Source organism: Stegodyphus dumicola, chromosome 7 (genome assembly GCF_044657685.1).
Source record: "Stegodyphus dumicola isolate Sdum_Otavi_A_Nest chromosome 7, ASM4465768v1".
Classification (NCBI taxonomy): Eukaryota; Metazoa; Arthropoda; class Arachnida; order Araneae; family Eresidae; genus Stegodyphus; species Stegodyphus dumicola.
The window spans coordinates 164,479,734-164,493,587 of record NC_140774.1 but is presented as its reverse complement, the minus strand read 5'-3'; the positions used below and the strand labels follow the sequence as shown (position 1 = coordinate 164,493,587).

General features: G+C 29.4%; 1 protein-coding gene across 1 annotated transcript; it reads right to left on the bottom strand.

Moving 5' to 3' along the window:
• Positions 1-1,569: 1,569 nt before the first annotated feature.
• On the bottom strand, positions 1,570-13,720 carry fzr (fizzy and cell division cycle 20 related). Its single transcript, XM_085821034.1, has one exon. The coding sequence runs from the start codon at positions 13,648-13,650 to the stop codon at positions 12,214-12,216; it is 1,437 nt and encodes a 478-aa protein (XP_085677160.1). The 5' UTR covers positions 13,651-13,720; the 3' UTR covers positions 1,570-12,213.
• Positions 13,721-13,854: the final 134 nt, after the last annotated feature.

Genomic DNA, 13,854 nt, shown 5'->3' with positions numbered 1-13,854 from the left:
GAGGAATGTGACAGCCACTCCATACAAGAAATGAAGATTCGGTTCTATAACTACGTAGAATTGGAAGGAATATGCAGGTAAACAATTTATATAAATGCACATTTCTCAGGTGATAAATTAGTGAAATAAAGAGAAGAAAATGTCAGATGAATCAACAGTTAATACTCTGTTGTTATAGAAAATCTGTTTTTGAAGCTTTTTTTATCTCAAAAGATACATGTAACTGAAGAGGAACCTGGCTGACAACACAATAGTTCTCAAGGTCCATTTTAGGCCTACAAACGGCTACTTTGCCCTTCTACTGTTTTGCAACTCCATGTATATCCATAGCGGAAAGAATTTGGAGAAGATGGATTGAAGGAGGGAGTGTGAATCCTGCTAGAATATTGGTGCATTTAGATGAGTGTCAACATATTTGGATCAACGCATCCAAAGGCATGACTCGGCAACCAAATCAATCCAAAAGCACATTTGTCAACACTATACAGAATGTGCAGGGAGGTTTGGATGCTCCATTATTAGTGCTCCTGGTTTTATCATTGAGGTCAAGGTTCATTTGTAGAAAAAGTACAGATAATTATAAGTGTATGGAGTCTGTGCTGCATGAAGTGTGTGATGATCCCAAGGTATCAGGATTACTTGTGTAACTTTCAATATTTTATTGCTTGCTCATGTCACCATCTTTTAACACTGCTGGGAAGTGCAGCATATGAGTATTTATCCCTCGATGGTGGTAACTAACCTTGGGGTTAGGCAGTCAGTCTGTTTGTAGTAAGCTAAATACCGAACTATTCGCAAAAAAATTTCTGTCTAAGAGTTTCCGATATTTGAACTGTTTCAAGGTGCGAGCATGTGTCTGGCCCTCAGCAAGGCCAGTGCTAGACATTTTGCCACCACATGCAAACGTCACAACTTCAAAATTCTGCTGCAATAGTTGCATGTGCTTTGGCATTGCTACAGGGCATATCAACTACACAGCGAGCCAAAAGTCGTCTCAGGTAATTGGTGCTAGGAAAAGAGGAGTGGCTGACCCTCTGGGTATTCTTCAAAACTGAGGCGAAGCTGAATGGCTGTACTAGCAATGGTGAGTAACAGTGTCCCACCCCACTTAACCTGTAACAAAATACTGTTTTCTGGCAAGATGATGTGACACTGCATGCAGTATTGATGATACATGGATGTGACATCCATCCATGTATTGGGACACAATCTGCATGCTGATCCCTCTCCTCCATCTGTATGTCAAATGGTTTCTTCTTATATTGCTGCAAGAGGTGGTCTTTCTTTGTGCCAATTGCCCTATGTATTTGATTGCTGTATTGTGTAACATTTTTAAAATTAAAATCACTTACTTATATATGCATTCTGTCTCCCAATTTTCATCATATTCTATTCATTGTTTGAAGGTGTTGCATTTTCCTGTCAGACAATAATATAAAACAAAAACTTATTTTGAAGAACTTGGAATTTTATTTCGATTTGATTTAGATGGTTGCAACCCATACCGGGGTGATCTCACTGCTCCTATTTGTTTCAAATTTCTTTTATTTTATTTATTTCAACTTCTAGTTTACTTTTTTTTTTTTTTTTTTGTCTCTGCAATTGAATATTTTGTAAATATCAAATTTTTCATGATTTTCGCATACTCGTCTCAACAGCCAATCAGAAGACCTCTACTAAGAGATATCTTTGACTGCTTCAGCTGGACTCCCTGCCTACTTTTACTTTGTAGATACGTATTTTATTTTTGTATATAGTTTTTCTAATTGTGAAAAAATGCACTTCGATGAGTTTATGCACTGAATATTTGTAAAAATGCACACTGTTCCTGAAACTTCGACCAGCATCTCTCCAGCCTACTAGATGCCGCTATAGCCTCACATGACAAAATAGTCACGCCCTCTTTCAATTTGCATCCTGTCCTCCGGACATACTCATGCATTTGCTATCAGTGTATTTATTAATTCATGACAACCTGTATACAGCTTGCTATCTGCAAGCTACACACGGCAGTAGTGAGAAAAGGAAAGGAAAGACCGGGGTGGTATACAGAAATATCTAGGACACAAATAAATGACAGTTTGTTCTCCATTTAAGCTTAGATCAAGTAGAGGGCTACAAAGGCTTTATAAATGGTAATTGCTTTGTGTTACATAAATCCCAATTTCTTTGTAATTATCTTATTATTCAAAATACAGTCTCAAAACAATAAATAGATATTATTTTGGATATAAACTATGGATAAGAGAATGTTTTGTTAGTTGACATATGATCCATGGGTGTTGTAAGCTAGAACAAAGGAAAATGCGTGGAACTAGAAATTATATATATATATTTTGGGAAAAAAAAACTTATTTTGTACAAGTTATAAAAATGAATTAAAAGTACAATTTCTAAGATACAAATGAGTTTTAATATGATGCATCTTTTCTCTCAATTAAAAGCAATGATAATGACTTATGAGGCATGGAGGGCCTGAGGTATTCTCTCACTTCTGTAGAAGAGAGGTTTTGGGCTGTTGAACTGTTTTTGGAAATGATAAGCAACCCTTCTCCTTAAAATGTTCCAAACATGTTTGAAGGATTTATATCTAGGAAACATACTGATCAACCTATTCAAAGGAATCCTTCATTGAAAAGGAAGTTGCATATTAGCCAAGCACAATATGGCATGTCATTATTCTGATTATACACAGGCATTCATAGAGGTACTGGCTCAGACCAACAATCCGCTTCCTACAAATTCCAACTGCCACATTCTCTTCAAATGTTAAGCTGTCTATTTGTTAGGTTGTATACTTAAGAGTGGAACTCATCTGAAAAGATCCATTCAGTCTCTATTTGAGGTGCTCATGTGCCCACTTTCTGCAGGTATCACAGTGGTCTGTTCATAAAGAAATACAAACTAATGGTCTCAAGCATGTGAACTCAAACTATGGAGTTCATTTCAAACAGTTAGAAATGAACTTTAGGCGGCAATAGCACTCAGATGTTGTTTCAAAAAAGTGGCATTCAAACAGTAGTTTTCTCTCGCCATTGGTGTGAAATACATTACTTGCATAGCATCTCCTTTTTCTAAAAGTTAATTCCCTAAAATACAAATGAAACTTTAGGTATTCACAAAATGGGTTTCATTTGGTCAACTCTAAAGAACAGATGGCTGTCAAACTCTGGAGTTCATGTCAAACAGTTAGAGTTGAACTTTAGGTGATCATAGCACTCAGATGTTTCAAAAGAGTGGCATTCAAACAGTAGTTTCCTCTTGCCATTGGTGTGAAATACTTGACTTGCATAGCATTTTTTTTTTTTTTTTTTTTGTAAAAATTAATTCCTTACTCTACAAATGAAACTTTAGGTATTCACAAAATGGTTTCATTTGGCCAGCTCTAAAGAACAGATGGCTCTCCAGGATACCAAATTATTTAAGTTGTATTGCATTTCATATGACCAATTTTGTAAAGTCATGATGGTGAGATGGATTTAGTGCTTTTGAGTTTTTATAATAATCGCTTAATTTTCGGTGTCACAGACAAAATTTGCATATTCCAAAATTTTGAAACTTTTTATTTTTATTAAAATACTAATATATTATATTTCTGTTTCATACCGAACTTACGATACCTTTTAACAGTTTTGAGCAGTGTACTTCCAGTATAAAAAATTGCAAGATAATCATCTCAAGCTCTGTAACAAGATTTTTCACAATATTAGCATAAAAATGAATTTCATGCTGATGACTGCTATGTGTACTGGCTCTCAAGAAGTAATTTTGAATTTTTACAATAATTAGATATGCAATGAAACGTTTGATGCATATTTAGAAAAATGATTCATATTTTCAGTTACATTTTTCAAATATGCAAAAGTGTTATGTAAAATAAATGTACATATATATAATAACTTGGAATTACTGAATTCAGTTTATGAATATCATAACATATCTGGAAAACAATTAAGTGATTATTTTCAATAACGAACGCACAGCTAATTTGTTTCACTACAAATTCAGATACAATTTTTTTTATGGCATTTAAGCTATTTCACACAAATGAGGAGAGAGAAATCTACTAGCAGAAAACACACCACTTTATTACAGTATTAAATTTCTAAACGGAACAGTAGTTTTAAAAATATACATCTAAGAAAGTTCAATATAGTTTATTTACAAAAATCATGAAAATAATTGGTGTTAAATTTAAATGAAATACGTTTATGCATAGTAATAGAAATTGATATTACAACATTCTTTTCAATGTAAAAATATACAACATTCAAAAAAGCACTATATCTCACAAAAACTTGTCATTCAAGACATAATTGTTTCTATATTATTTCAAATACAAATATGTATTAAAAACCAAGAATAAATTAGTGCATATGCTCCAGGACTTAAAGAAATAGACCAGTGGTTTCAAACTTTATGCAGCCAATTACACTATCTGAAAACAATTGTTGGGCCAGAAGTTTATTTTTTTTAATTATTATTTTTTTAACAAAAAGAAAAACTTTATTAACAAAATCAACAATATTTTAAATTTCATTTACTAAATATTTGTCAAAACACACATAATATCGCAAAGGAGAAATATTCAAATTCATATTATATTTATTATCTAACATAAATAAAAAGATTTCCTTTCATTGGTAATGCTTGGTAATCCACATAGATTGTCATTTCTTTCAAGTAATCATAACATGCTTACTTGATCATTAAACAATTTACAAGTTTTCCGAGGAAATTTACCAATGCTTACTTGATCATTAAACAATTTACAAGTTTTCCGAGGAAATTTACCAAGTGGGGCAAAATTTAAGAATAAATAATAGCAACCTGGTTTCTTTTTTATGTATCAAATTTTTCTTCAATGTATAAATAAAACAACATTCATCTATATGTAAATAATTATAATAATAAATCATTCCTGTTTCTTATTCACTTGTTTGACAATTGATGATATTCTAGTTCAGATAAAGTTTGTAGCCTTAGAGAGAAACTACTAAAAATTAGATTCCTTTCTTATTTATTTTTCACTGTGAAAAAGCTATTTACATATAAATGTATTCCCAAACAAAACGATTATTCCTACTCTAAATTCACAATTGAGTTTTTTTCAGGTACGAATAAATGTTAACGAAATCTGTGCCTTCAAATCTTTAAATAAAATTTATATCACATTACAAATCAATTAGCTCCATGTATAGATTTTGTGGTGTGTTATTCACACACATTTTTAACAGAAATGAAAATATGAACTCTGACTTCAAATAATTAAAATCTTTAAATCTTTACACCACCATATTTACAACAAATACATCACTGAAATGTCTTCAAAACTCATCTAGGAACCACCAGTTTAAGACCACAATCTACACAATTCTATACTTTAAAATAAAACATTTCTATTTAATATGAGCTCTTATATTTTATTACAATTATACTCAACTAAGAATATTTATATGTATATATATATATATATATTGTATTCCTTTCATATATATATTACAGATTTTTTGAATTATAACAAAAAGCACAATTCCATAAAATTGAATTTATTAACTGACAAAATGTTCTTAAGGCAGTTTTATAATTCAGATTTAAGAAATTAAGAAAGACCATGACATCACATGAGAACTTTCAGTACAATTGAAATGAAAACTTAAAATTTTTATACAAGTCTCATAAGGAAATTCAAAATGTCAATGAATAGATGAACAGTCATATTGATACAAGAAAAAATAATACAAATGAAATGTAACAAATCAAGCAAAGTAAAAAAAACCATCTTAATGTAATTAATAGCTATAACACACATTAATTTAAAGATGCACATCAGTTTTTAAATTAAAATTCTAAAATATATCTATCACATTATGATAACTCAAATTTGTAAGTCTATCTTACATAGATAATAATAATCTGTTGTGTAAAAAACGAAGTAGAAAAGCATTAATATCAAATTCTGAACTGTAGAATTCAAAAAATTTTATCTCATAAAATTCAGTTTTTACATGACACCTTACATCAATGTTTTCCTCATCAGATAAACTTTCTTCAACAGATGAAATGATAAGTATTGAGTAGGATAAGGAACAATTTACTAACCAAATATTTTCTTCATGATAGCTCATAAGTGCCATCTTTTAATAAAAATATCTAAAAATTATAAAATAACTTACATGTATTTTTATTAAGAAGACACATCACTTCACAAAAATTATCATAAGCTGAAAGTCTATACAATTTGATTAATTTCTTAAACATTTGATGGTAACCAATGAGCTCAGCTTGCATCCATTTATGCACAAAAGTGTGTCAAATGAATTGCATGTACTTAATGAAAAAGAATTGCTTAATCTCACAACTGCCCAAGGGTTAAAGTGAAACAATGGGCTTGTAAGCAATTATTCAACACATAATATATAGTAAAAGAGAATTGTTTAAGTAATCTGTGTATATAAATCTATATTAGATAAATAGACATACATCAATAATCAAATGAAAGTATTTTAAATTATTTTGCAAATAAATTTATAGATTTTAGTTTCTTTTTCCAATTCAAATGAAATATCTCAGTTATGTAAACATATATTCTTCAATAGCTAGCGAGATGCAAGAAAACAGCTGAATATTCAAAATATTTTACACAGATAAAACTGCTAAATCAATCATATACAAATTACTTTATTTTCTTGTACATCCTGCATATAAAATATTAATGTAAACTAAAATAAAATATTGTAAATGTTATATTTTTTCCAGAAACTGTTATTTGTTTTAATTAATAGCTTTATACAGATGATTACTAAGCAATAAATTCTGAAATATACTGAAAATTTTATAGATTCTTCTTAATCTAATTTGCAATAATATAATTTAGGAAAGCAAAAATCAGAACAATTGAAAAAAATATTCGTTTGACTGAAGTCTTACACAAAAGTTTTATACAACAAATAATGTCAGTACAAGATTTTCTTTAACTGTATTAAAATAATTCACAGGACTTTTGTAATTTATATGCCACATTTATGAACGAGATAATTCTTTGTCACTGGGGAATTTATAGGCAGTGATGTTTTATATTATTTATATCTGATATTTTCTGTGTTGCATCCTTCAACCTAAAAGGTTTTTTTTTTTAAGCAAAGCAAATTTATTAATTATAACTGCAATGCACAATCTCAAATACCGAATTCTGAAGATTGACAGCTATCCAATAATTATTAATTTCAACATAATTTACAAATTTTTCTGGTTAAAAGCCTAACATTTCCATCTGTCAACCATTCCAAATATTATTCTTCGAAGACCAAGTAAGTAAATGCTTACGGCAAGCACATAATGTACTTATTTAGAGAGATAAAAATGAAAAAATCTTTTAAAAGGAAAAAAATAGTTTTAACAATTCTCAAAAAAAAAAAAAAAAAAAAAAATAGGCTTTGTAAATGAGAGAAAATATTTAAATTTGATGGAAAAACATAGTAAAAATATCACTTTACCTCAAAATGCTAAAAATTACATACAATGCAACTGAAATACACACTTACTATAATAAAAAGCAATTTCAAATAGGGAGGATCATAAAAGCATAAAGCAGGGATGTTAATGCAGAATCCTGATAATAATTTAATGGTTTTTAATATTACGACCGAGTTAAACTTCTAAATACTTGATTCTTGGTATAGATAGTTGCAGAAAGTAAATGCATATTTCACATTATAATAAGGGTTAATTTGGCAGCTTTTTTAAGGAATTTTTTATTGCAATACTTTGAATTTGTGTTATAGCTAGAGAAATGGTATCACAGAAAGCTAAAACATATTTCTTTTTTGATTGAGGCATCTGATTCTGAAGAAAAAAGTATTTTATAAGATAATGAAAATGATTTGGACGTTTTCGAAGTTCTGAAAATGATTCCAGTGTAAGATTTTAATAGTGTGAAATGCAACATTTTGCATCATTCCATGTTTCAATGTCTACCACACAAAAAAGGGTTTTTGGTAAATAATATATTAAGATACAATAACACGCCGAACAAATATTAATTTAGAAGTCAAACAACAAAAATCAGCATTATATTTTCAAATTTTCAGAGTGAAAATTTGAAAATATAACACTGATTTTTGTTGTTTGACTTCTAAGATAATGAAAATGATTTGGATGTTTTCGAAGTTCTGAAAATGATTCCAGTGTAAGATTTTAATAGTGTGAAATGCCACATTTTGCATCATTACGTGTTTCAATGACTACCACACAAAAAAAGGGGTTTTTAGGTAAATAATATATTAAGATACAATAACACACCAAACAAATATTAATTTAGAAGTCAAACAACAAAAATATAAATATACACTCGTTAAATTTTTTTATTATACGTTTACATATCTTATTGATTTGTACATTATTACTAAAACAGCATTACTGATAAATTAATAATATGCAAAAATATAATGGCAAATAAAAGTGTTATTTCCATTAAATTTATTGTCATACTATTTTTATTATTTCATTAAAAATCGTATAAAATATTAACTTTCTATACAGGTGTAGGCAAATTTTCCTTTCATTCATATAGATAATGACATAAAGGATCTAGGGAAAAGACAAGTGCCATCTGTTCCCACTGTATCTGACAGATATGCATATTTGGAGAGATAGAATTGCTTAATCTTGCAACTGCTGAAGAGATAAGCATAAAAGCAACCTTAGTTTATCATAGATGATTTCAGGGAATTTTTTTTTTCCCCCCTTCCCAAAAAAAAAAAAAAATTGTGTTTGTTCATCCTCAAAGTCAACAGATATATTCAAAATACACATGAAACTACGGTAGCATTTTTTGCCTGATTTTCAAAATTTGACTTAAATTGAAATCTAGCTGCCTGGTGTCATTTCTCCGCCACTTTGCAATTTTTATAATCTATTTTGACCTTATTTGATGACTTCAGTTTCATCATTATATGAATTGTTGATTACAATAAAAGATGTATTTTCTGAGTTTTCTTATAAAAACAGGCATAACTTGGAGAATCAATAACAATATCCGAATGATAAATTAAACACAATCACATTAAGCAGTAGAAGAAAAGTGCACAGCGGATAGATGCTGGTTTGAAGGTTTATGCATTCCTTTCTGATAATTATTCATAGATTATATAATGTCAAACTATTCTAATATAGACTATAGATTATTTTAATCTCAAGAGTTCATACTGGTCAAATCCTATCACTTGTGACTAGGAATAAAAAACTGCACAACTGTTGACTGAGATAATTACACGCACTTTTATATAAGTATTTATATTTTTGTTTTAATAAAATTCATTCTTTTCATGAAACTTATTTTATGACTACAATTTTCCTCTACAGTTAGATTCTATGTCAAGTGATGTCCTGCTTACTGAAAAGTGTAAAAGAAAACAGAGCTTTATTGGCCTAAGCAAGATATTCAGTATCCTTTTTTTTTTTTTAATCAAAGGATTTGCAAAGTGTAAATCTATTCACAGTGGATCATACAGAACATATATTGATTATATAAATATTACAAAACTGCCTTCAAATAATGTGTAGAATATAAAAATAAATCTTAAATATCAATAAATTGTATTCATACATAAGTATTGATCTGTCTACCATATATTTAAGAGTCGCTACACATAATTTAGTCTAATTGATTTAACACTTAATTATAAAAAATAAACACATATTTATTCGGTTAATCTTCAGATTATGGTAACTTGGCGATTTTTTGGCAACCAACCATGCTACAGCAACCTGCTAGTTTTTTTTTTTTTTTTTTTTTTGGACGTCATTTTGTTTTCACGAAGGCATTTTTTTTTTACACAACATTTTTTTCCAACAATCTGCTAGCCTAGCTTATGCTAGAACTTTTATGGAACAAAAATGCTTAATCATGACGAAGATTAGGTGCGAAATTGGGAGAAAGTGCAGAATCGCCCACTCCTTGTCGCGTTTTTAAGAATTGCACATACTCGGTATCATCCATGAATGTCGCCAAACTACCTGTTACCATATTCCAAAGATTAGCCATTTATTCTATTAATTTTAAAAACAATGGCCAGACATTATCCCAGTTCCAGGATATTTAATGATCACTGAAAAATTATTAAAATTACACCAACATTTATACTGAAATAAAAAAAAATTATTATATGGATATATACAGGCACTTATTCCATGCCAGAGTTGGATATATTACATTTAGCTGTTTCTTAAAACTAGATTTTGATTTTTAACCAAGAATTATACTTGGATAATCTTAGGCATATGACAGCAATTTTCCCAATATAATAAGCAGCACATTTCTTGATGCAATTACACTGATTATAAGAGAAACATTTTTACAGACTCTCAAATAAGAATATATATTTATTACAAGAGATCTGTTGATTACACATTTTAAAATTAAATGTTTTAAGCTTTAAATTTAAAAAAAAAAAATATGACTTGGATTCAAAGAAATTCAAAAGTACTATAACTATGAATATATAAGTATTATTTAATGAACAAAATAAAAATTTCAAAGCAACACATTTACCTATGTTAATAAACAATATATTCATCGAAAATTTGCAGAAAAAACTGGTTTTTCAATAAATGGTTGTTTTATCCTCTATGTCTAATAATAATGTATTAAAATTTAAATTATACACACGGAAATTTGAAAAATAATCTCTTGATTACACCACATCCAATGTATGTTTTTTTTTTTTTTTTTTTTTTTGTCTACATTAAATTATGGTACATTTAGATTCAAATAACAAATGTAACCACATCGACAAGAGAAAGAAATAATAGAAGAAAAATAATTCATTTGATAAATATACGAAATGAACCATTTAGATATTTAATAATACAGAAATATAAATTGATCAAATTTTAATAATTTATTAAAAATACTCAAGAAACTTTAAAAAGATATTTAAATAAAGAAAAAGGACGTATGAATGAGGGGGGGGAAATACATGTAAAGATATACACAAAAAATTTAAATGATGAAAATTATAGTAATGCAAGAATGAAGACTAAAATTAATTTGAAATGAGAAAAAAAAAAAAAAAAAAAAAACCTACTAGATAAAAGAATGAAAATTTGATTAAATCTCTTATTTTACTGATGACAGATGTTCCAAATGTTATTAAAAAGAATGTATTACTTTAGCTATTAACAAACATTGTACGTTCCAGACCATTTTCTCATATTATACAGCAGAACCTCAAAAATTATATATAGCCATTTTTCTACTCATTATACTATACTCACTCAATTAATTTAAAAAACTATAATATTGAAAACGGCATTGATTTTTAGTCTTTAATAGCTTATTTAATTAGAAAGAAAGATATTTTATCTTTTAAACATGAACTTAAGGCATGTACTTTTGAAATAATACATTTTTTAAAGTTTTTAAGTGATAATTTTTTTTATTCAAAAACATTCTACAACAGCTTTTCCTTGCAGCAGGAAATTAATGTACAAACAAATCAAATGTATCCCCCCTGGAAAAAAGACATAAATTCTTCTAATATAACAGTATACGCAATTCACTTAATACAAAAACTACGTTTTAACAAATACTTGAAATACACTGAGAGAACTAGAACTTAAAAAATTATAATAATTAATAGTAAAAGAACTTTTCACACAAAATTATTAAAACTATAATAAATATAACAAAAATCAATGTATTAAAATTTTAAATAGATATAACATTCAGTTTATTAATCAAAATGTGATAAAATTTTATATGCACAGTTATTGATTTTCTCAATTTCTTTTCATTCACATAAAAAAATTGTCCTATTTGATGTAAGATGCACAAAGATAAGATAACTATAAATAATATATCATTTCAAATTATATATATATATAAATATATTTTGTTAAATGTACCATTTAAGACTTCACCAGGTATATTAGATGTAAAAATGATGCTAATATCAGTTAATTTAGAAGATTAAGATTTTTGCACACATCTAAATAAATGCAGAACACAATTTTTGTAATTTAAATTTAAGAGCAAATTGAAAGATTTATAAGTGAGAAGGTTATGGTTTTTTGCAAAATTTACGGTTAGGGAAATAAAGTTACTAATATTAACATATTTTAACCAAAATGCTTGTGAAATTTTATATTAAAGCATTAATAATTAAACACAGATTTGTTAAGTTTTCTATTAAAAAAATAATTCAAAATTTGTTAACGAATGCTAGTAAATAAATTCAAAGCTGATTTTGCTTCTTTCTGTGATCGTGCTTTACTGAAAACATTCCAGAAACGCAAGGTTTCATCTCCAGCTCCTGTGACAATGGATTCTCCATCAGGAGACATGGCCAAATACAATACTCTATATGAGTGGCCAGTTAGTTTTGCTACTTGAGTTAGAGATGGATATTTCCACACAAGGATTTGGTTCTGAGAATATCCATGTGTACTAACTAATTCAGATGCATGTTTGGACCATGCTAAATTACAAACTTGAGAGCCAGTATCAATCCACTGCATAGGCTGTCCTGTTAAAGTATTCCAGAATCGTATGCAACGATCTGCAGTCCCACCACCACTTGCAAGAAGACCGTGGTGATGCGGGGACCACGCAATAGCTTTAACAGCAGCTAAATGTTCTGTATATGTTTGAATGGGTGCAAGACTACTCATATTCCATACGTATAATTTATTGTCATTACCACCTGATGCAAGATGTTGGTTATCTGGTGACCACTTGAGGCCGCAAACCTCTTGACGGTGTCCTCCTAATCGCCTCTCAGGTGTCAAAGAAGGTGTTCGAACATCCCTTTGTAAAATTAAGCGGTCTCTGCTTCCTGATGATAGAATGTCACTATTCCAAGCAAGAGCACCAACACGTGCAGAATGTCCTTCTAAAACAGAAACACATTTATTCCCAATAACATCCCAAACTTGAACATACCCTTTGTGCGTTCCCACAGCTACTAAGTGTCCTCTTTCAGCCCAAGATACTGAAGTAACAGTGTCTCCGTCTGCAGACAAATCGCAAAGACGTGTTACTTGTGACGTGCATGCACTCCATAAATAAACACAAGTACCAAGTCCTACACTCAAAACGTTTGTTGAAGACCAATCTACTAAATTCAAATAAAAATCGTCCTGTAATTCGGGAGCATCCAGTACTTTGAAAGGGATACGAGATATTTTCCTAGCAGCTTTCCTGGGAGATCTTAACAATTTCTGACTTTTACTGCTGACTGGTGATAATGAATATGGGGATGATGCTTCATTAATTACAGAATTGTCCAAGACACGATAATTAAACAAATTTGAATTTCTACCTTCACAAGGAGAGAATGCTTTTCTTTCTTCTGCTTGTTCTTTAACATCTTCAATCGCAGTTCCCAACAGTTCATTTTTTAATAAGCATGTATAAGCCACCCCATCTTTCGAACAATCTGAACTTGTGTCTTTAGCTTTCTTACTTTGGCTAGAAGATTTAATATTTTCTTGCAAAAGAGAAAAACTTACTTGCCAAGAAGACGGATTGCGGCAAGGAATAAAACGATCACCATAGACTTCTTTTACAGGGGTGGCCGTTCGCAGAACTTCTTCGGAATTTTGACCATTTTGTTGGCGAAACAACCGTTTCTCATATTCTTGATTCATAACGCAGTAATTTAAAAAAATTAACAATTAATAACAGAGTAAAGCATGAAGTATATCACCGAAAATTATTATACGTTGCATTTTCAAACAATGAACATGGCGAGCAGACGCTTGTTTGATGCCACGCGCTTCGTTGTTTAAGTACATTTAATCTCTTTATCAGAGTTTTAGGGCCGTTGTTATCTTCTTCGTTGACTATCAAAC